The sequence below is a fragment of the Pseudorca crassidens genome, chromosome X (genome assembly GCF_039906515.1).
Source record: "Pseudorca crassidens isolate mPseCra1 chromosome X, mPseCra1.hap1, whole genome shotgun sequence".
Lineage (NCBI taxonomy): Eukaryota > Metazoa > Chordata > Mammalia > Artiodactyla > Delphinidae > Pseudorca > Pseudorca crassidens.
The window spans coordinates 84404560-84422602 of record NC_090317.1 but is presented as its reverse complement, the minus strand read 5'-3'; the positions used below and the strand labels follow the sequence as shown (position 1 = coordinate 84422602).

At 36.6% G+C, this 18043-nt stretch overlaps 1 protein-coding gene across 1 annotated transcript in view; it reads left to right on the top strand.

Annotated features, from left to right (window-relative positions):
- The first annotated feature begins 855 nt into the window (after window positions 1-855).
- NBDY (negative regulator of P-body association) overlaps window positions 856-18043 on the top strand; it is a 40798-nt gene continuing 23610 nt past the window's right edge. Inside the window, 3 exon segments of the mRNA XM_067724693.1 lie at window positions 856-1033; window positions 1036-1186; window positions 2886-3020. Of these exon segments, the coding sequence (XP_067580794.1) occupies window positions 952-1033; window positions 1036-1157 (204 nt within the window). The 5' untranslated portion in view covers window positions 856-951 and the 3' untranslated portion in view covers window positions 1158-1186; window positions 2886-3020.

The following is an 18043-nucleotide window of genomic DNA, read 5'->3' as shown; positions in this document are numbered from 1 at the left end:
TAAGGATTGAACTCTCTACATTAAAAAACACTGGGGACAGTGCTGGAAAAGTGTGTCCATAGCCAAAGGGAGATGGATGTGAATGAGGAAGGTCTAAGACGTTCCAATAGCCTTTTATTCTAAGCCACAGTGCACCCTCTTCCGGTTGCTTACCGTATATCCCAGAATATAATACACCAGCCATAGGAGGATGAATCATTATTTTCCTTAACTCTAGAAAAGATAAAAAATTGACAACGAAAGTATGATATACCATCAATTGTCAGAGATTTCCTAGATGTTGAAATATTTTTTAAAAGGTAAGCCTTCAGAGATTTCTAATTTGTTAAAATATGAAGAAGAAAGTAATCTTAGATTCTATGACATACGATGAATTTGTTTTCTACATTCAATTTCCACGGTCAGTGCTGGTGGCTGGTGTGCTATTCTGCACTTTAGTCAACTAAGACGTTTGTATATTGCTTTCTAAATGGTCGTAGATTGTTTCATGGCTCTGTGTTGTGCTTCTGCAACTAGATCGTAAAGCTCTTAGCTCTTCAATCACCTCTTTGTTCTCCTCCCCCCCCGCCGCCCCGCCCCCACACCAAGCGCCTTTCAACAATCTACGCAGAGTTTACCACTTATGAGTAAACCTAAATTTCTTGTAACTTAGAATTTCATAGACAGTATAAGACTGTTCACAGATTTAGTTACACTGGGGGGCGGGATGGGGAAAACATTATATTAAATATGAGCATCGTTTTTTTAAAGACCCATCCTTGTAGAAACGTTAAAATGTGGTGGGGTAGGGAGCGAGGCGGAGAGGGGATATACGTCTCAGGATACAGGAAATACGGAAAAAGCGAAACCCGGAGGAAGCTCTGTGCCTGGAGGGGACCCGCCGCCATCTCCGGTCTCTTGGCTTCACCAGGGCCCACCGGAGAGAGCTGACACCCGGGTCCTATAATCCTTATGGGGGACCAACCTTGTACCTCCGGGAGATCCACGCTCCAGCCTGGAAACACGCGGGAAATCAAGCCTCCAAAAAAGCGCTGCTCCTAGCTCCACGTTGGGATTATCCAGAAGGAACCCCCAACGGAGGTAGTACCCCTCTCCCTTCCACACCTCCTCCAGCATCACCGGGCCTGAAGTCGCACCCACCTTCTCCGGAGAAATAGTACAATATACTTCTCTCACCCCAAACCAGGTCAGATTCTTTCTCATTTGGGATATCCAGGCTCTCTGAAACTTAATTATATATTTTCCCAGATCTCCTTCTCCCTTTCCCTATTCTCTCCAGGATTTCAAAGTTGAAGAAAGAACATGCAGGCATTAAATAGCTCTTTCACAAAATATGTGGGGGTGAATTTATGGATATTTAATAACATTAAGTAATTATTTTAATATATTAGCTATGACAATCGTGGTTATATTTTTAAGAAGTAGACTTAATCTTTTGATATGCTTGAAAGTAATTCAGTAGGGCCAAGGTGAGGGGTACAAACAAAATGTTCATGAGTTAATAATTGTTAAAGCTGAGTGACGTATACATGGGGATTCATTAAACTGTTCTTGCTACTTTTGTGTATATTTGAAACTTTTCCATTCAAAAAATGATTGGTTCAAGATCAATAACATTATATTGAAGGCCTAATTCCTATGGCTAGCACTGTGGTAGCAGTATTGTAAGGTGAGCCTTCAGAGGTGTGTGCTTCTCTGTGTATGGCAGGAGAATTCAATTAGTAAAAAACAAAAAGTTACAATATGGTAACTCAAACCCAAGTGCCATAATGTTTGCTTGTTCAAGGTATTTAGGAAGCACGGGGGCGGGGGGGACGAGATGGACCAAATCATTCTGCCTGGTAGTAATCTTGAGCCATCAAAGAGAAAGGGGTAACTCTGGGTGGACCTTAAAGGGTGAGTGACATCTGCCATGTGGAGGGGGAGAGAATGTTTTTCTGGCTTACCTTTCCCAAGGCAGGCTTGTTCTAGGAAAACTTGGCTATAACTCTGAATGTATGAGAAGAACTAGGTGAGATAGAGTGCTGCAGGGCTTTAAATGTTATGCTAAGGAGTATGCAGTTTAATCCATAAGCAGTGGAAGCCACTGAAGATTTTCAAGGAAGTATTGTATTTTAGCAGTCCAGTTTTTACTATCAGAAAAATGATCTTCTATTTAGATGAGCTTATAGAATACAAAAAACAAACGCTGACCGAAACCTCACAGATTCTTGTAATCCAAAGGAGACAGGGCATCCTTTCTTCATTCATGCAACAAACCTTTAAGAAGCCCTTGCAATGGACTAGGCATTATGTTGGGAGCTGTAGGGGATGGATAACCAAAGCACATAGGAGTGAAACAGATATTTGAATAAATAGGTCAATGAATGATGGGATAACAGTGGCAACTAAGGGAGTTCAGGACTTGGGGCTTGGTGGTAGTGCATAGAAAAAGAATGAGCTCTATTGTGCTTGGAGGCATCACCCAGTCATTCCTTACTGCCTGATTTCCCTCAACTTTACCTCTTTGTTCAAAGGGGTAGAGTTGGGGCTGGGAGGCACCATAGGGATAGCAATGCTCAAACAGAAAACAAAGAAGGTTGTACAGGGCAAAAAGTGCAAGAGCTACATAATTTCCTCCAGTGACTCAAATCATTGAAAATTATAATAATAGCAAATATTTACTGAACATCTTTATGTGCCAGACACTGTTCTACAAAGCTTCCTAAAGTCTCTGCTCATAATTACTATGCAATAGATCCCTTCTACTACTGTCTATATAACTGTTTTTCATGAATATATAACTGCAATGGGGGTATGGTAAAGCATAAGGACTTGAGGAGCCCAGGGGAAAGAGATGAACAATAACAGAAGAAATGATTTAATGTTATTTTATTATTTTTCAGTCTTTGAGGGATTGCAGTATGACTCCATTTCCTTGGTGCATCCATAAAATAATTATTCAGTGAAGACAATGAAGATTATTGACAACGCTACCCTGCTTTTCTGATGTCCTGCTTCAGGAAGTTGTGATTTTTAAGGTAATCTCTTTACCAAAAACTTTTTAAGGAAGGAGCAGGAATAAGAGTTGATTATGACACATTAAATATAACTAGCCAAACAAAAAGCTAGCACCAAATGATAAATTGAAACCATTTTCTACATTATATGAAAGCATATATACCATATAATAATAATGTTATCTATAAGCTGTTTTGCTATATTCATTCCTAATTACCTTATAGTTCCTGCTGTTACTGTGAAATGTATATTTTAAACCACATTTTCAGATTATTGCCCGTAAATGAGAACACGATTGATATTTTTACATACTGATTTTATACACTGTAACCTTTCTGATTTATATCTGTTCTAATAATTTGTAGGTTCTCTGGATTATCTGTTAATTTATTATATTGTGAATAATGGCAGTTTGTTCCTTTCCAATATTTATTTTTTAATTTGTCTTACCGGGCTAGCTAGGATCTTCGGTACAATGAGAAATAGTGGCAGTGACAGAGGATTTCCTTGTCTTGCTCCTGAATTTACAAGGAAACTATACGTATTTCACCATTTTTAGTAGATTTTCTTTTTCGGGTTAAAGAAATTCCTTTGTATTCTTAGTTTGCTGAGAGCTTTTATTCTGAATGAGTATGGAGTTTTTTCTCCAAATACTTTGTATCTACTGCCATGATCATGTGGGGTATTTTCCTCCATTAATATGACACTGTGACTGTGTGATAAATTATAATATTCAGTTTTCTAATGTATTTCCTGCTTTTGGTTTCATCAGGCCTCACCATTGAATATTTTGTCCCCTATTTTTATAATTTTTCCTTTTATCTGTATTTTTCTCTTTACTTTCTTTTTGTTTGCTCTTTTTCTAATTTATTTATTTGGACCATTAGCTCAGTAATTTTAAATCTTCTTTCCTAAAATAAGAATTTATAACGAAGTTTTCCACTACATACCACTTTAGAAGAATTTCACAGGTTTTTATGTGTAGTATTTTTATTATTATTCAATTATTAGTATCTAATTGCTCTTATGATTTCTTTTTTGACTCATGAGTTATTTGGTTTTGTTTCAATTTACATACATATAATCTCTTTTTTAGAAATCATATTGTGAAATTATTAATCCAGTTACAGTTAAACTTCATCTTTATTATTCTTCTGGTAACAAAAACAAAATTATACACTGGCTCCTCATCCCAATAGATTTCAGCAATATAAAACTTTTTCTTTCATTAAATACATAGGGAAACTGATTACGCTATTCAGTGATGGAGTTATTGATGATATTTACACTTGTGATTTTAAACCTTTTATTTTGATCTAATTCTACACTTAAAGAAAAGTTCTGAGAATATTACAAAAAACTCCCATACACCCTTTACCCAGGTTCACCAATTACCATTTTACCATGTTTGCTTTATAATTCTCTATTTCTGTTTCTCCCTCTCACTCTCCCTTCCCCTTTCCCTTCCCTGTCTTAAGCCTCCCCCCTCCCTCCTTCTCTCTCTTTGAACTATTTGAGAGTAACTTGCAGACATCATGCTCCTTTACCTGTAAATACTTCAGTGTATATTTCCTCAGAATAATGCCTTTCTCTTACATAGCCTCAGTACATGTGTCAAAATAGAAATTGGACATTGTTCCAATTTTTTGTTCCATAAACCTTTATTGTCAAGATTATCCACTCATACTCACTGAAAAAGGGATGAGTTTGGGAGAACATGTATTTCAAATGGACAATGTAAGCTCTATTATAGTTCATTTTTTCCAGCTTTATTTTTTTATTGGAGTATAATTGCTTTAGAGTGTTGTGTTAGCTTCTGCTGTACAATGAAGTGAATCAGAATCAGCTATATGTATACCAATATCCCCTCCCTCTTAAACCTCCCTCCCACCCCTCGCCCCATCTAGGTTGTCACAGAGCACTGAGCTGAGTTCCCTGTGCTATACAGCAGGTTCCCACTGGCTATTTTACACATGGTAGTGTATTTATGTCAAACCTAATCTCCCACTTTGTTCCACCCTCCCCTTCCCCCACCATATCCACATGTCCTTTCTCTATGTCTACATCTCTATTCCTGCCCTGCTAATAGGTTAATCTGTACCATTTTTCTAAGTTCCACATATATGCGCTAATATACGATATTTCTTTTTTTCTTTCTGGCTTACTTCACTCTATATGACAGACTCTAGGTCCATCCACATCTCCACAAATGACCCAATTTCATTCCTTTTTATGGCTGAGTAATATTCCATTGTATATATGTACCACATCTTCTTTATCCATTCATCTGTCATTGGACATTTGTTTCCATATCATGGCTATTCTAAATAGCGCTGCAATGAACATTGTGGTACATGTGTCCTTTTGAATTATGGTTTTCTCAGGGTATATGCCCAGTAGTGGGATTGCTGGCTCGTATGGTAGTTCTATTTTTAGTTTTTTAAGGAACCTCCATACTGTTATATTTGACATATAACATTGTAAGTTTAAAGTGTACAGTGTGATGATTTGCTACATGTATATATTACAAAATGATTACACAGGATAAGATTAGTTAACACATCAATCACCTCATATAGTTACTATTTTTGTGTGTGTGTGTGGTGAGAACTTTTAAGATCTACTCTCCTAGCAACTTTTAAGTATACAATACAGAATTGTTAACTGTAGTCATTATACTATAGTATTAACTCTACTAACTATAGTTATATAACTATATATACTATAACTATAGTATTAATTACAGTATAATATACATCATGCTTTATATTAGATCCCTAGAACTTATTCATGTTACCACTGAAAGTTTATACCCTTTGACCACCTTCACCCATTTCCCCTACCCTACCACCCCTGGAAACCACCAATATACTCTCTGTTTCTATGAGTTCAGTTTTTTTAGATTCCATGCATAAGTGAGAGCATACAGTATTTATCTTTTTCTGTCTGACTTATTTCACTTTGCCTGATGCCCTCAAGGTTTATCCACTATGTCAGAAATGACAAGATTTCCTTTTTTTTTATAGCTGAATAATGTTCCATTGTGTATTTTTTTTTCTTTGTCCATTCATCTGTCAGTGGACACTTAGTTTGTTTCCACATCTTGGCTATTGTAAATAATGATGCAGTAAACATAGGGGTTGCAGATATCTCGAGATCGTGATTTCATTTCCTTCAGATATACCAAGGAGTGGAATTGCTGGATCATATGGTAGTTCTATTTTTAATTCTTTGAGGAACCAACATACTGCTTTCCATAGTAGATATTTCAGTTCACATTCCCATCAAGGGATGTGCAAGGGTTCACTTTTCTCTATATCATCACCAGCATTTGTTATCTCCTGCTTTTGTTAATAGCCATTCTAAAAAGTGTGAGATATCTCATTGTGTTTTTGATTTGTATTTCCCTGATGATTAGTGATGTTGAGTACCTTTTCATGTGCCTGTTAGCCAGATATGTCTTCTTTGGAAAAATGTCTATTTAGGTCTTTTGCACCTTTTTGAATTAGATTACTTGTTTTTCTGTTCCTTATATATTCTGGATATTAATTTCTTATCAGATATATGTTTTAAAAATATTTTCTCCCATTCCATAGTTTGCTTTTTCATTTTGTCAATCATTTCTTTTTCTGTGCAGAAGCTTTTTAGTTTGGTATAGTCCCATTCGTTTATTTTTTGCTTTTGTTGCTTATGCTTCGGGTGTCATATCCATAAAATCATTGCAAAGACAAATATCAAGAAGCTTTTTCCCTGTTTTCTTCTAGGAATTTCATGGTTTCAGATCCTTACCTTTAAGTCTTTAATCTATCTTGAATTAATTTTTGCGAGTGGTATAAGATTGGGCTCCAGTTTTATTCTTTTTTGTGTGAATATTCAGTTTCCTCAGCATTATTTATGAAATAGACTATCTTTTCTCCATTAAGTACTCTCAGATCCCTTGTCAAATATTAGTGGACTGTATATGCAGCATTTTATTCTGGGCTCCCGATTCTGTTCCAAGGTCTGTATGTCTGTTTTTATGTCAGCACCATACTCTTTTGATTACTATAGTTTTGTAGTATATGAAATTGGGGTTCCAATATTATTATCTAGGCCATATTCCAATTTCACCTATTTATCCCAATAATGTCTTTTATAGCTATTTTCTTTTCCTGATCAAAATTTCAATCCAAGATGATGCATTGCATTTAGTTCTCATGTCTCTTCAGTTTTTTTTTTTTATTATTAACCTGGAACACTTCAACCTTTCTTTATCTCTCATGACATTGACAATTTAGAAGACTACAGAACAGTTATTTTGTAGATTGTTCCTAAGTTTAAATTTGCATGCCAGTTCCTCATTATTATGTATAGATTATGCATTTTGGCAGGAATGTCAGAGAAGTAATAAATTGTTCTTAGGGCAGCATATCAGTGGCGTATAATATTGATTTGACCCCTTAGAAGAAATGTTAACCTTGATTACTTTGTTCAGATGATGTTTGCTAGATTAATCCACTATAAAGTTCCGTTTTCCTCTTTGTAGTTAATAATTTTGCTGGGGGTACTTTGAAACTGTGTAGATATCCTATTCCTCATCAAACTAAAATCCACTGGCCTTAATATCTATTGATAATTCTTTACCACATCAGTTATTACTATGAAGGCTGCAAAATGGTCATTTTCAAACATCATCATTTTTACTACATTAGTTTGTATTCTACTTCAAGGAAGAGCTTTTTTCCCCCTCCATCTATTTATTTATTTATCTTAGTTTGGCACACAGATTTTTTTTACTTTATTTCATGAATACGCTATTGCTATCATAATTTATTTTAATGCTCAAATTGTCCCAGTGGCAGCCCATTCAACCTGGATTCTCTGATTATTTGACATATTCCCATCATTCTTTGATATATACTTTGAGTTCAATATTTCCTTACTTTTTTACTTTCATGTTTGTCTGGTGTTTCCTGACTCATTGACCATTTCTCTATGGATCTCTGGTACCATTTAGTGGGAGACAGTATTTGGAAACCAAGACATGGGTACATGGATTTTTTTTAACTTTTTAAAAAATTTTTCATACAATTATAAAGATTACTTTTCATTTACAGTTATTACAAAATATTGGCTATATTCCCCACGTTGTACAACACATCTTTGAGCCTGTGTTATACCCAATGGTTCGTACCTCCCACTCCTCCACCCCTATACTGCCCCTCCCCCTTCTCCCCACTGGTGACCACTAGTTTGTTCTCTATATCTGTGAGTCTGCTCCTTTTTTGTTATATTCACTACTTTGTTGTATTTTTTAGATTCCACATATAAGTGATATCACACAGTATTTGTCTTTCTCTGTCTGACTTATTTCACTTAGCATAATGCCCTCCAAGTCCATCCATGTTGCTGTAGATGACAAAATTTCATTCTTTTTTATGGCTGAGTCGTATTCCATTGTGTGTGTGTGTGTGTGTGTGTGTGTGTGTGTGTGTGTGTACCCAATTTTACCCATTCATCTGTTGATGGACACTTAGGTTGCTTCCATATCTTGGCAATTATAATGCTGCTAGGAACATTGGGGTTGCATGTATCTTTTCAAATGACTGTTTTTTGTTGTTGTTGGATATATACCCAAGAGTGGAATTGTTGGGTCATATGGTAGTACTATTTTTAGTTTTTTGAGAAACCTCCATACTGTTTTCCGCAGTAGCTGCACCAATTTACATTCCCAACAAGAGTATAAAATGGTCCCTTTTTCCACATGCTCACCAACATTTTTTATTTGTGCTCTTTTCAATGATAGCCATTCTGATAGGTGTGAAGTGTTATCTTGTGGTTTTGATTTGCATTTCCCTGATGATTAGTGATGTTGAGCATGTTTTCATGTGCCTGTTGGCCATCTGCATTTCCTCTTTGGATAAATGTCTATTTAGTTCTTCTGCCCATTTTTTAGTTGGGTTTTTTTTATGATGTTCAACTGTATGAGCTGTTTATATATGTTGGTTGTTAATCCCTCATAGGTCATACCATTTTCAAATATTTTCTCCCATTCACTAAGCTGTCTTTTCATTTTGTCAGTGGTTTCCTTGGCTCTTCAAAAGCTTTTAAACGTGATTAGGTCCCATTTGTTTATTTTTGCTTTTATTTCCTTTACTTTAGGAGACAGATCCAAAAAAATATTGCTGTGATTTATGTCAAAGAGTATTCTGCTTTTGTTTTCCTCTAGGAGTTTTATAGTATCCAATCTTACATTTAGGTCTTTAATCCATTTTGAGTTTGTTTTTGTATATGGTGTTAGAGAATGTTGTAATTTCATTCTTTTACATGTAGCTGTCCAGATTTCCTAGCACTACTTATTGAAGAGACTATCTTTTCTCCACTGTGTATTCCTGCCTCCTTTGTCATTGATTAATTGACTGTGAGTGTGTAGGTTTATTTCTGGGCTTTCTATCCTGTTGCATTGATCTACATGTCTGTTTTGTTCTAGTACCGTATGATTTGGATTAGTGTAGCTTTGTAGTATAGTATGAAGTCAGGGAGCATGATTCCTCCACCTCTGTTCTTTCTTCTGGAGATTGATTTGGCTATTATGGGTCTTTTGTGTTTCCATAAAAATTTTATGATTTTTGGTTCAGGTTCTATGGAAAATGCCACTGGTACTTTCATAGGGAATGCAATGAATCTTCAGATTGCCTTGGATAGTATGGTCATTTTAACAATATTGATTTTTCCAACCCAAGAATCTGGTATATCTTTCCATGTTTTTATGTCTTCAATTTCTTTCATCAGTGTCTTACAGTTTTTGGAGTACAGGTCTTTTGTCTCCCTAACTAGGTTTAGTCCTAGGTATTTTATTCTTTTTGTTGCAGTGGTAAATGGGAGTGTTTCCTTAATTTCTCTTTCAGATATTTCATCATTAGTGTATAGGAATGGAAGAGATTTCTGTGCATTAATTACTTGACCAAATTCACTGATTAGCTCTAGTAGTTTCCTGGTAACATCTTTAGGATTCTCTATGTGCAGTATCGTGTCATCAGCAGTGACAGCTTTACTTCTCTTCTGATTTGGATTCCTTTTATTTCCTTTTCATCTCTGATTGCTGTGGCTAAAACTTCCAGAACTATGTTGAATAATAGTGGTGAGAATAGAAAACCTTGTCATGTTCCTGATCTTAGAGGAAATGGTTTCAGTTTTTCACCATTGAGAATGATGTTGGCTGTGGGTTTGTCATATATAGCCTTTATTATGTTGAAGTAAGCTCCTTCTATACCTACTTTCTGAAGGGTTCTTATCATAAATGGGTGTTGAATTTTGTCAAAAACTTTTTCTGCATCTATTGAGATGATCATATGGATTTTTCTCCTTCAGTTTGTTAATGCGGTTTATCACATTGATTGATTTGCTTATATTGAAGAACCCTTGCATTACTGGGATAAACCCCAGTTGATCATGGTGCATGATCCTTTTCATGTGTTTTGGATTCTGTTTGCTAGTATTCTGTTGAGGATTTTTGCATCTATGTTCATCAGTGATATTGGCCTGTAGTGTTCTTTCTTTGTGACATCTTTGTCTAATTTGGGAATCAGGGTGATATGACCTCGTAGAATTAGTTTGGGAGTGTTCTTCCGTCTGCTATCTTTTAGAAGAGTTTGAGAAGGATGGTTGGTAGCTCTTCTCTAAATGTTTGATAGAATTCACCTGTGAAGCCATCTGGTACTCAGCTTTTGTTTGTTGGAAGATTTTGAAAAACAGTCTCAATTTCAGTGCTTCAATTGCTCTGTTTATATTTTATATTTCTTCCTGATTCAGTCTTGGAAGGTTGTGCTTTTCTAAGAATTTGTCCATTTCTTCCAGGTTGTCCAATTTATTGGTATATAGTTGCTTGTAGTAATATCTAAAGATCCTTTGTGTTTCCTCAGTATCAGGTGTTACTTCTCATTTTTCATTTTGAATTCTATTGATATGAGCCTTCTCCCTTTTTTTCTTTTTTCTTTTTTTTAAAAATTTAATTAATTTATTTATTTGGCTGTGTTGGGTCTTCGTTTCTGTGTGAGGGCTTTCTCTAGTTGTGGCAAGCGGGGGCCACTCTTCATCGCGGTGCGCAGGCCTCTCACTGTCGCGGCCTCTCTTGTTGCAGAGCACAGGCTCCAGACGCGCAGGCTCAGTAGTTGTGGCGCACGGGCTTAGTTGCTCCGCGGCATGTGGGATCTTCCCAGACCAGGGTTTGAACCTGTGTTCCCTGCATTGGCAGGCAGATTCTCAACCACTGCGCCACCAGGGAAGCCCCTCCCTTTTTTTCTTGATGAGCCTGGCTAATGGTTTTTCAATTTTGTTTATCTTCTCAATGAACCACCTTTTATTTCATAGATCTTCACTATTGTTTCCTTCATTTTGTTTACATTTATTTCTGATCTGATCTTCATGATTTCTTTCCTACTGCCAACTTTGGGGGTTTTTTTGTTCTTTCTCTAATTGCTTTAGGTATAAGGTTAGGTTGTGTGTTTAAGATGTTTCTGGTTTCCTGAGGTAGGATTCTATTGCTATAATCTTCCCTCTTAGAACTGCTTTTGCTGCATCCCATAGGTTTTGGGTTGTCATGTTTTCATTGTAATTAGTTTCTAAGTATTTTTTTATTTCCTCCTTGATTTCTTCAGTTATCCCTTGGTTATTTAGTAATGTATTGTTTAGCCTCCATGTGTTTGTTTTTTTTAAAGATTTGTTCCTGTAATTGATATCTAGTTTCATAGTGGTGTAGTAGGAAAAGGTACTTGATACGATTTCATAAATTTTCATAAATTTACCAAGGCTTGATTTGTGACCCAGGATATGATCAATCATGGAGAATGTTCCATGAGCACTTGAGAAGAAACTGTATTCTGTCTTTTTTGGATGGAATCTCCTATAAATATCAATTAAGTCCATCTTCTTTAACGTATCATTTAAAGCTTGTGTTTCCTTATTTATTTTCCTGTTTTTTTTACACTATTTTGAATTTTATTTATTTTTTTATACGGCAGGTTCTTATTAGTTATCCATTTTATACATATTAGTGTATATTTGTCAATCCCAATCTCCCAGTGTGTCACACCAAACGCCCCATCCCGCGACTTTGCCCCTTTGGTGTCCATACGTTTTTTCTCTACATCTCTGTCTCTATTTCTGCCCTGCAAACCGCTTCATCTGTAACATTTTTCTAGATCCCACATATATGCATTAATATACAATATTTGTTTTCCTCTTTCTGACTTACTTCACTCTGTATGTCAGTCTCTCGATCCATCTATGTCTCGGCAAGTGACCCAATTTTGTTCCTTTATATGGCTGAGTAATATTCCATTGTACATATCTACCACATCTTCTTTATCCATTCGTCTGTCAATGGGCATTTAGGTTGCTTCCATGACCTGGCTATTGTAAATAGTGCTGCAATGAACATTAGGGTGCATGTGTCTTTTTGAATTATGATTTTCTCTGGGTATATGCTCAGTAGTGGGATTGCTGAGTCATATGGTAATTCTACTTTTAGTTTTTTAAGGAACCTCCATACTGTTCTCCATACTGACTGTATCAATTTACATTCCCACAGCAGTGCAAGAGGGTTCCCTTTTCTCCACACCCTCTCCAGCATTTGTTGTTTATAGATTTTCTGATGATGCCCATTCTAACTGGTGTGAGGTGATACCTAATGGTAGTTTTGATTTGCATTTCTCTAATAATTAGTGATGTTGAGAAGCTTATCATGAGCTTCTTGGCCATCTGTATGTCTTCTATGGACAAATGTCTATTTAGGGCTTCTGCCCAGTTTTGGATTGCATTGTTTGTTTTTTTAATATTGAGCTGCATGAGCTCTTTATACATTTTGGAGATTAATCCTTTGTCAGTTGATTCATTTGCAAATATTTCTTCCCATTCTGAGGGTTGTCTTTTCGTCTTGTTTGTAGCTTCCTTTGCTTTGGAAACGCTTTGAAGTTTCATTAGGTCTCATTTGTTTAGTTTTGGTTTTATTTCCATTACTCTGGAAGATGGATCAAAAAAATCTTCCTGTGATTTTTGTCAAAGAGTATTCTTCCTATGTTTTGCTCTAAGAGTTTTATAATCTCCAGTCTTACATTTAAGTCTCCATTTCAGTTTGAATTTATTTTTGTGTATGGTGTTAGGGAGTGTTATTAATTTCATTCTTTTACATGTTGCTGTCCTGTTTTCCCAGCACCACTTATTGAAGAGACTGTCTTTTCTCCATTGTTAATCATTGCCTCCTTTGTCACAGATTAGTTGACCATAGGTAGCTGGGTTAATCTCTGGGCTTTCTATCCTGATCCTTTCATCTATTTCTGTTTCTCTGCCAATATCATATTGTCTTGATTACTGTAGCTTTGTGTTATAGTTATATTTCTGTTTTTCTGCCAATATCATATTGTCTTGATTACTGTAGCTTTGTGGTATAGTCGGAAGTCAGGGAGTCTGATTCCTCCAGCTCCGTATTTTTCCCTCATGACTGCTTTAGATATTCAGGGTCTTCTGTGTCTCTATACATATTTTAAGATTTCTTGTTGTAGTTCTGTAAAAACTGCCACTGTTATTTTGATAGGATTGCATTGAATTTTGAGATTCCTTTGGGTAGTATAGTCATTTTCACAATGTTGATTCTTCTGATCCAAGAACATGGTATATCTCTTCATCTGTTTGTATCATCTTTAATTCCTTTCGTCAGTGTCTTATAGTTTTCTGCATACAGCTCTTTTGTCTCCTTAGGTAGGTTTATTCCTACGTTGTTTTTTTTTAACATCTTTATTGGGGTATAATTGCTTTACAATGGTGTGTTAGTTTCTGCTTTATAACAAAGTGAATCAGTTATACATATACATATGTTCCCATATCTCTTCCCTCTTGTGTCTCCGTCCCTCCCACCCTCCCTATCCCACCCCCCCAGGCAGTCACAAAGCACCAAGCCGATATCCCTATGCCATGCGGCTGCTTCCCACTAGGTATCTACTTTATGTTTGTTAGTGTATATATGTCCGTGCCTCTCTCTCGCCCTGTCACAGCTCACCCATCCCCCTCCCCATATCCTCAAGTCCATTCTCCAGTAGGTCTGTGTCTTTATTCCCATCTTACTCCTAGGTTCTTTATGACATTTTTTTTCTTAAATTCCATATATATGTGTTAGCATACGGTATTTGTCGTTTTCTTTCTGACTTACTTCACTCTGTATGACAGACTCTAGGTCTATCCACCTCATTACAAATAGCTCAATTTCATTTCTTTTTATGGCTGAGTAATATTTCATTGTATATATGTGCCACATCTTCTTTATCCATTCATCTGATGATGGGCACTTAGGTTGTTTCCATCTCCGGGCTATTGTAAATAGAGCTGCAATGAATATTTTGGTATATGACCCTTTTTGAATTTTGGTTTTCTCAGGGTATATGCCCAGTAGTGGGACTGCTGGGTCATATGGTAGTTCTATTTGTAGTTTTTTAAGGAACCTCCATACTGTTCTCCATAGTGGCTGAACGAATTCACATTCCCACCAGCAGGGCAAGAGTGTTCCCTTTTCTCCACACCCTCTCCAGCATTTATTGTTTCTAGATTTTTTGATAATGGCCATTCTGACTGGTGTGAGATGATACCTCATTGTAGTTTTGATTTGCATTTCTCTAATGATTAATGATGTTGAGCATTCTTTCATGTGTTTGTTGGCAGTCTGTATATCTTCTTTGGAGAAATGTCTATTTAGGTCTTCTGCCCATTTTTGGATTGGGTTGTTTGTTTTCTTGTTATTGAGCTCCATGAGCTGCTTGTAAATTTTGGAAATTAATCCTTTGTCAGTTGCTTCATTTGCAAATATTTTCTCCCATTCTGAGGGTTGTTTTTTGGTCTTGTTTATGGTTTCCTTTGCTGTGCAAAAGCTTTGAAGTTTCATTAGGTTCCTATTGTTTATTTTTGTTTTTATATCCATTTCTCTAGGAGGTGGGTCAAAAAGGATCTTGCTGTGATTTATGTCATAGAGTGTTCTGCCTATGTTTTCCTCTAAGAGTTTGATAGTTTCTGGCCTTACATTTAGGTCTTTAATTCATTTTGAGCTTATTTTTGTGTATGGTGTTAGGGAGTGATCTAATCTCATACTTTTACATGTACCTGTCCAGTTTTCCCAGCACCACTTATTGAAGAGGCTGTCCTTTCTCCACTCTACATTCCTGCCACCTTTATCAAAGATAAGGTGTCCATATGTGCGTGGGTTTATCTATGGACTTTCTATCCTGTTCCATTGATATATCTTTCTGTTTTTGTGCCAGTACCATACTGTCTTGAGTACTGTAGATTTGTAGTATAGTCTGAAGTCAGGGAGCCTGATTCCTCCAGCTCCATTTTTCATTCTCAAGATTGCTTTGGCTATTCGGGGTCTTTTGTGTTTCCATAAAAATTGTGCTATTTTTTGTTCTAGTTCTGTGAAAAATGCCAGTGGTAGTTTGATAGGGATTGCACTGAATCTGTAGATCGCTTTGGGTAGTAGAGTCATTTTCACAATGTTGATTCCTCCAATCCAAGGACATGGTATATCTCTCCATCTATTTGTGTCATCTTTAATTTCTTTCATCAGCGTCTTATAATTTTCTGCATACAGGTCTTTTGTCTCCTTGGGTAGGTTTATTCCTAGATATTTTATTCTTTTCGTTGCAATGGTAAATGGGAGTATTTCCCCAATTTCTCTTTCATATTTTACATCATTAGTGTATAGGAATGCCAGAGAATTCTGTGTATAAATTTGGTATCCTGCAACTTTACCAAATTCATTGCTTAGCTCTAGTAGTTTTCTGTTGGCATCTTTAGGATTCTCCATGTATAGTATCATGTCATCTGCAAACAGTGACAGTTTAATTCTTCTTTTCTAATTTGTATTCCTTTTATTTCTTTTTCATCTCTGATTGCCGTGGCTACGACTGCCAAAACTATGTTGAATAACAGTGGTGAGAGTGAAAATTATTGTCTTGTTCCTGATCTAAGAGGAAATGCTTTCAGTTTTTCACCATTGAGAATGATTTTGCTGTGAATCTGTTGTATATGGCCTTTATTATGTCGAAGTAGGTTACCTAATGCCCCCTTGTTGTAGAGTTTTTATCATCAGTGCATGTTGAATTTTGTCCAAAGCTTTTTCTGCATCTATTGAGATGATCATAATGGTTTTTCTTCTTCAGTTTGTTAATATGGTGTATCACATCGATTGAAATGCGTATATTGAAGAATTCTTGCATCGCTGGGATAAATGCCACTTGACCATAGTATATGACCCTTTTAATGTGTTGTTGGATTCTGTTTCCTAGTGTTTTGTTGAGAATTTTGCATCTATATTCAACAGTATATTGGTCTGTAATTTTCTTTTGTTGTAGTGTCTTTCTCTGCTTTTGGTATCACGGTGATGGTGACCACATAGAATGAGTTTCAGAGTGTTCCTACATCTGCAGTATTTTGGAAGAGTTAGAGAAGGATGGGTTTTAGCTCTTCTCTAAATATGTAATAGCATTCTCCTGTGAAGTCATGCAGTCCTGGACTTTTGTTTGTTGTAAGATTTTTAATCCCAGTTTCAATTTCATTACTTTTGATTGGTCTTTCTTATTTTCTATTTCTCCTTATTTTTTTCTACATCTTTTTTGGAGTATAATTACTTTACAATGGTGTGGTAGTTTCTGCTTTTTTTTTTAAACATCTTTATTGGGGTATAATTGCTTTACAATGGTGTGTTAGTTTCTGCTTTATAACAAAGTGAATCACTTATACATATACATATGTTCCCATATGTCTTCCCTCTTGCGTCTCCCTCCCTCCCACCCTCCTTATCCCACCCCTCCAGGCGGTCACAAAGCACAGAGCTGATCTCCCTGTGCTATGCAGCTGCTTCCCACTAGCTATCCACCTTACGTTTGGTAGTTTATATATGTCCATGCCTCTCTCTCACATTGTCACAGTTTGCCCTTCCCCCACCCTATAACCTCAAGTCCATTCTCTAGTAGGTCTCTGTCTTTATTCCTGTCTTACCCCTAGGTTCTTCATAACATTTTTTTCTTAAATTCTACATATATGTGTTAGCATATGGTATTTGTCTTTCTCTTTCTGACTTACTTCACTCTGTATGACAGACTCTAGGTCTATCCACCTCATTACAAATAACTCAATTTCATTACTTTTTATGGCTGAGTAATATTCCATTCTATACATGTGCCACATCTTCTTTATCCATTCATCCGATGATGAACACTTAGGTTGTTTCCATCTCTGGGCTATTGTAAATAGAGCTACAATGAATATTTTGGTACATGACTCTTTTTGAATTACGGTTTTCTCAGGGTATATGCCCAGTAGTGGGACTGCTGGGTCATATGGTAGTTCTATTTGTAGTTTTTTAAGGAACTTCCATACTCTTCTCCATAGTGGCTGTACCAATTCACATTCCCACCAGCAGTGGAGGAGTGTTCCCTTTCCTTCACACCCTCTCCAGCATTTATTGTTTCTAGATTTTTTGATGCTGGCCATTGTGACTAGTGTGAGATGATATCTCATTGTAGTTTTCTTTTCTTTTTTTTTGTGGTATGCGGGCCTCCCACTGTTGTGGCCTCTCCAGTTGTGGAGCACAGGATCCAGACGCACAGGCTCAGTGGCCATGGCTCATGGGCCCAGCTGCTCCGGGGCATGTGGGGTCTTCCCGGACCGAGGAACGAACCCATGTCCCCTGCATCGGCAGGTGGACTCTCAACCACTGCGCCACCAGGGAAGGCCCTCATTGTACTTTTGATTTGCATTTCTCTAATGATTAATGACTTTGAGCATTCTTTCATGTGTTTGTTGGCAGTCTATATATCCTCTTTGGAGAGATGTCTATTTAGGTCTTGTGCCCAGTATTTGAATGGGTTGTTTGTTTCTTTGTTATTGAGCTGCATGAGCTGCTTGTAAATTTTGGAGATTAATCCTTTGTCAGTTGCCTCATTGGCAAATATATTCTCTCATTCTGAGGGTTATCTTTTAGTCTTGTTTATGGTTTCGTTTGTTGTGCAAATCTTCGAAG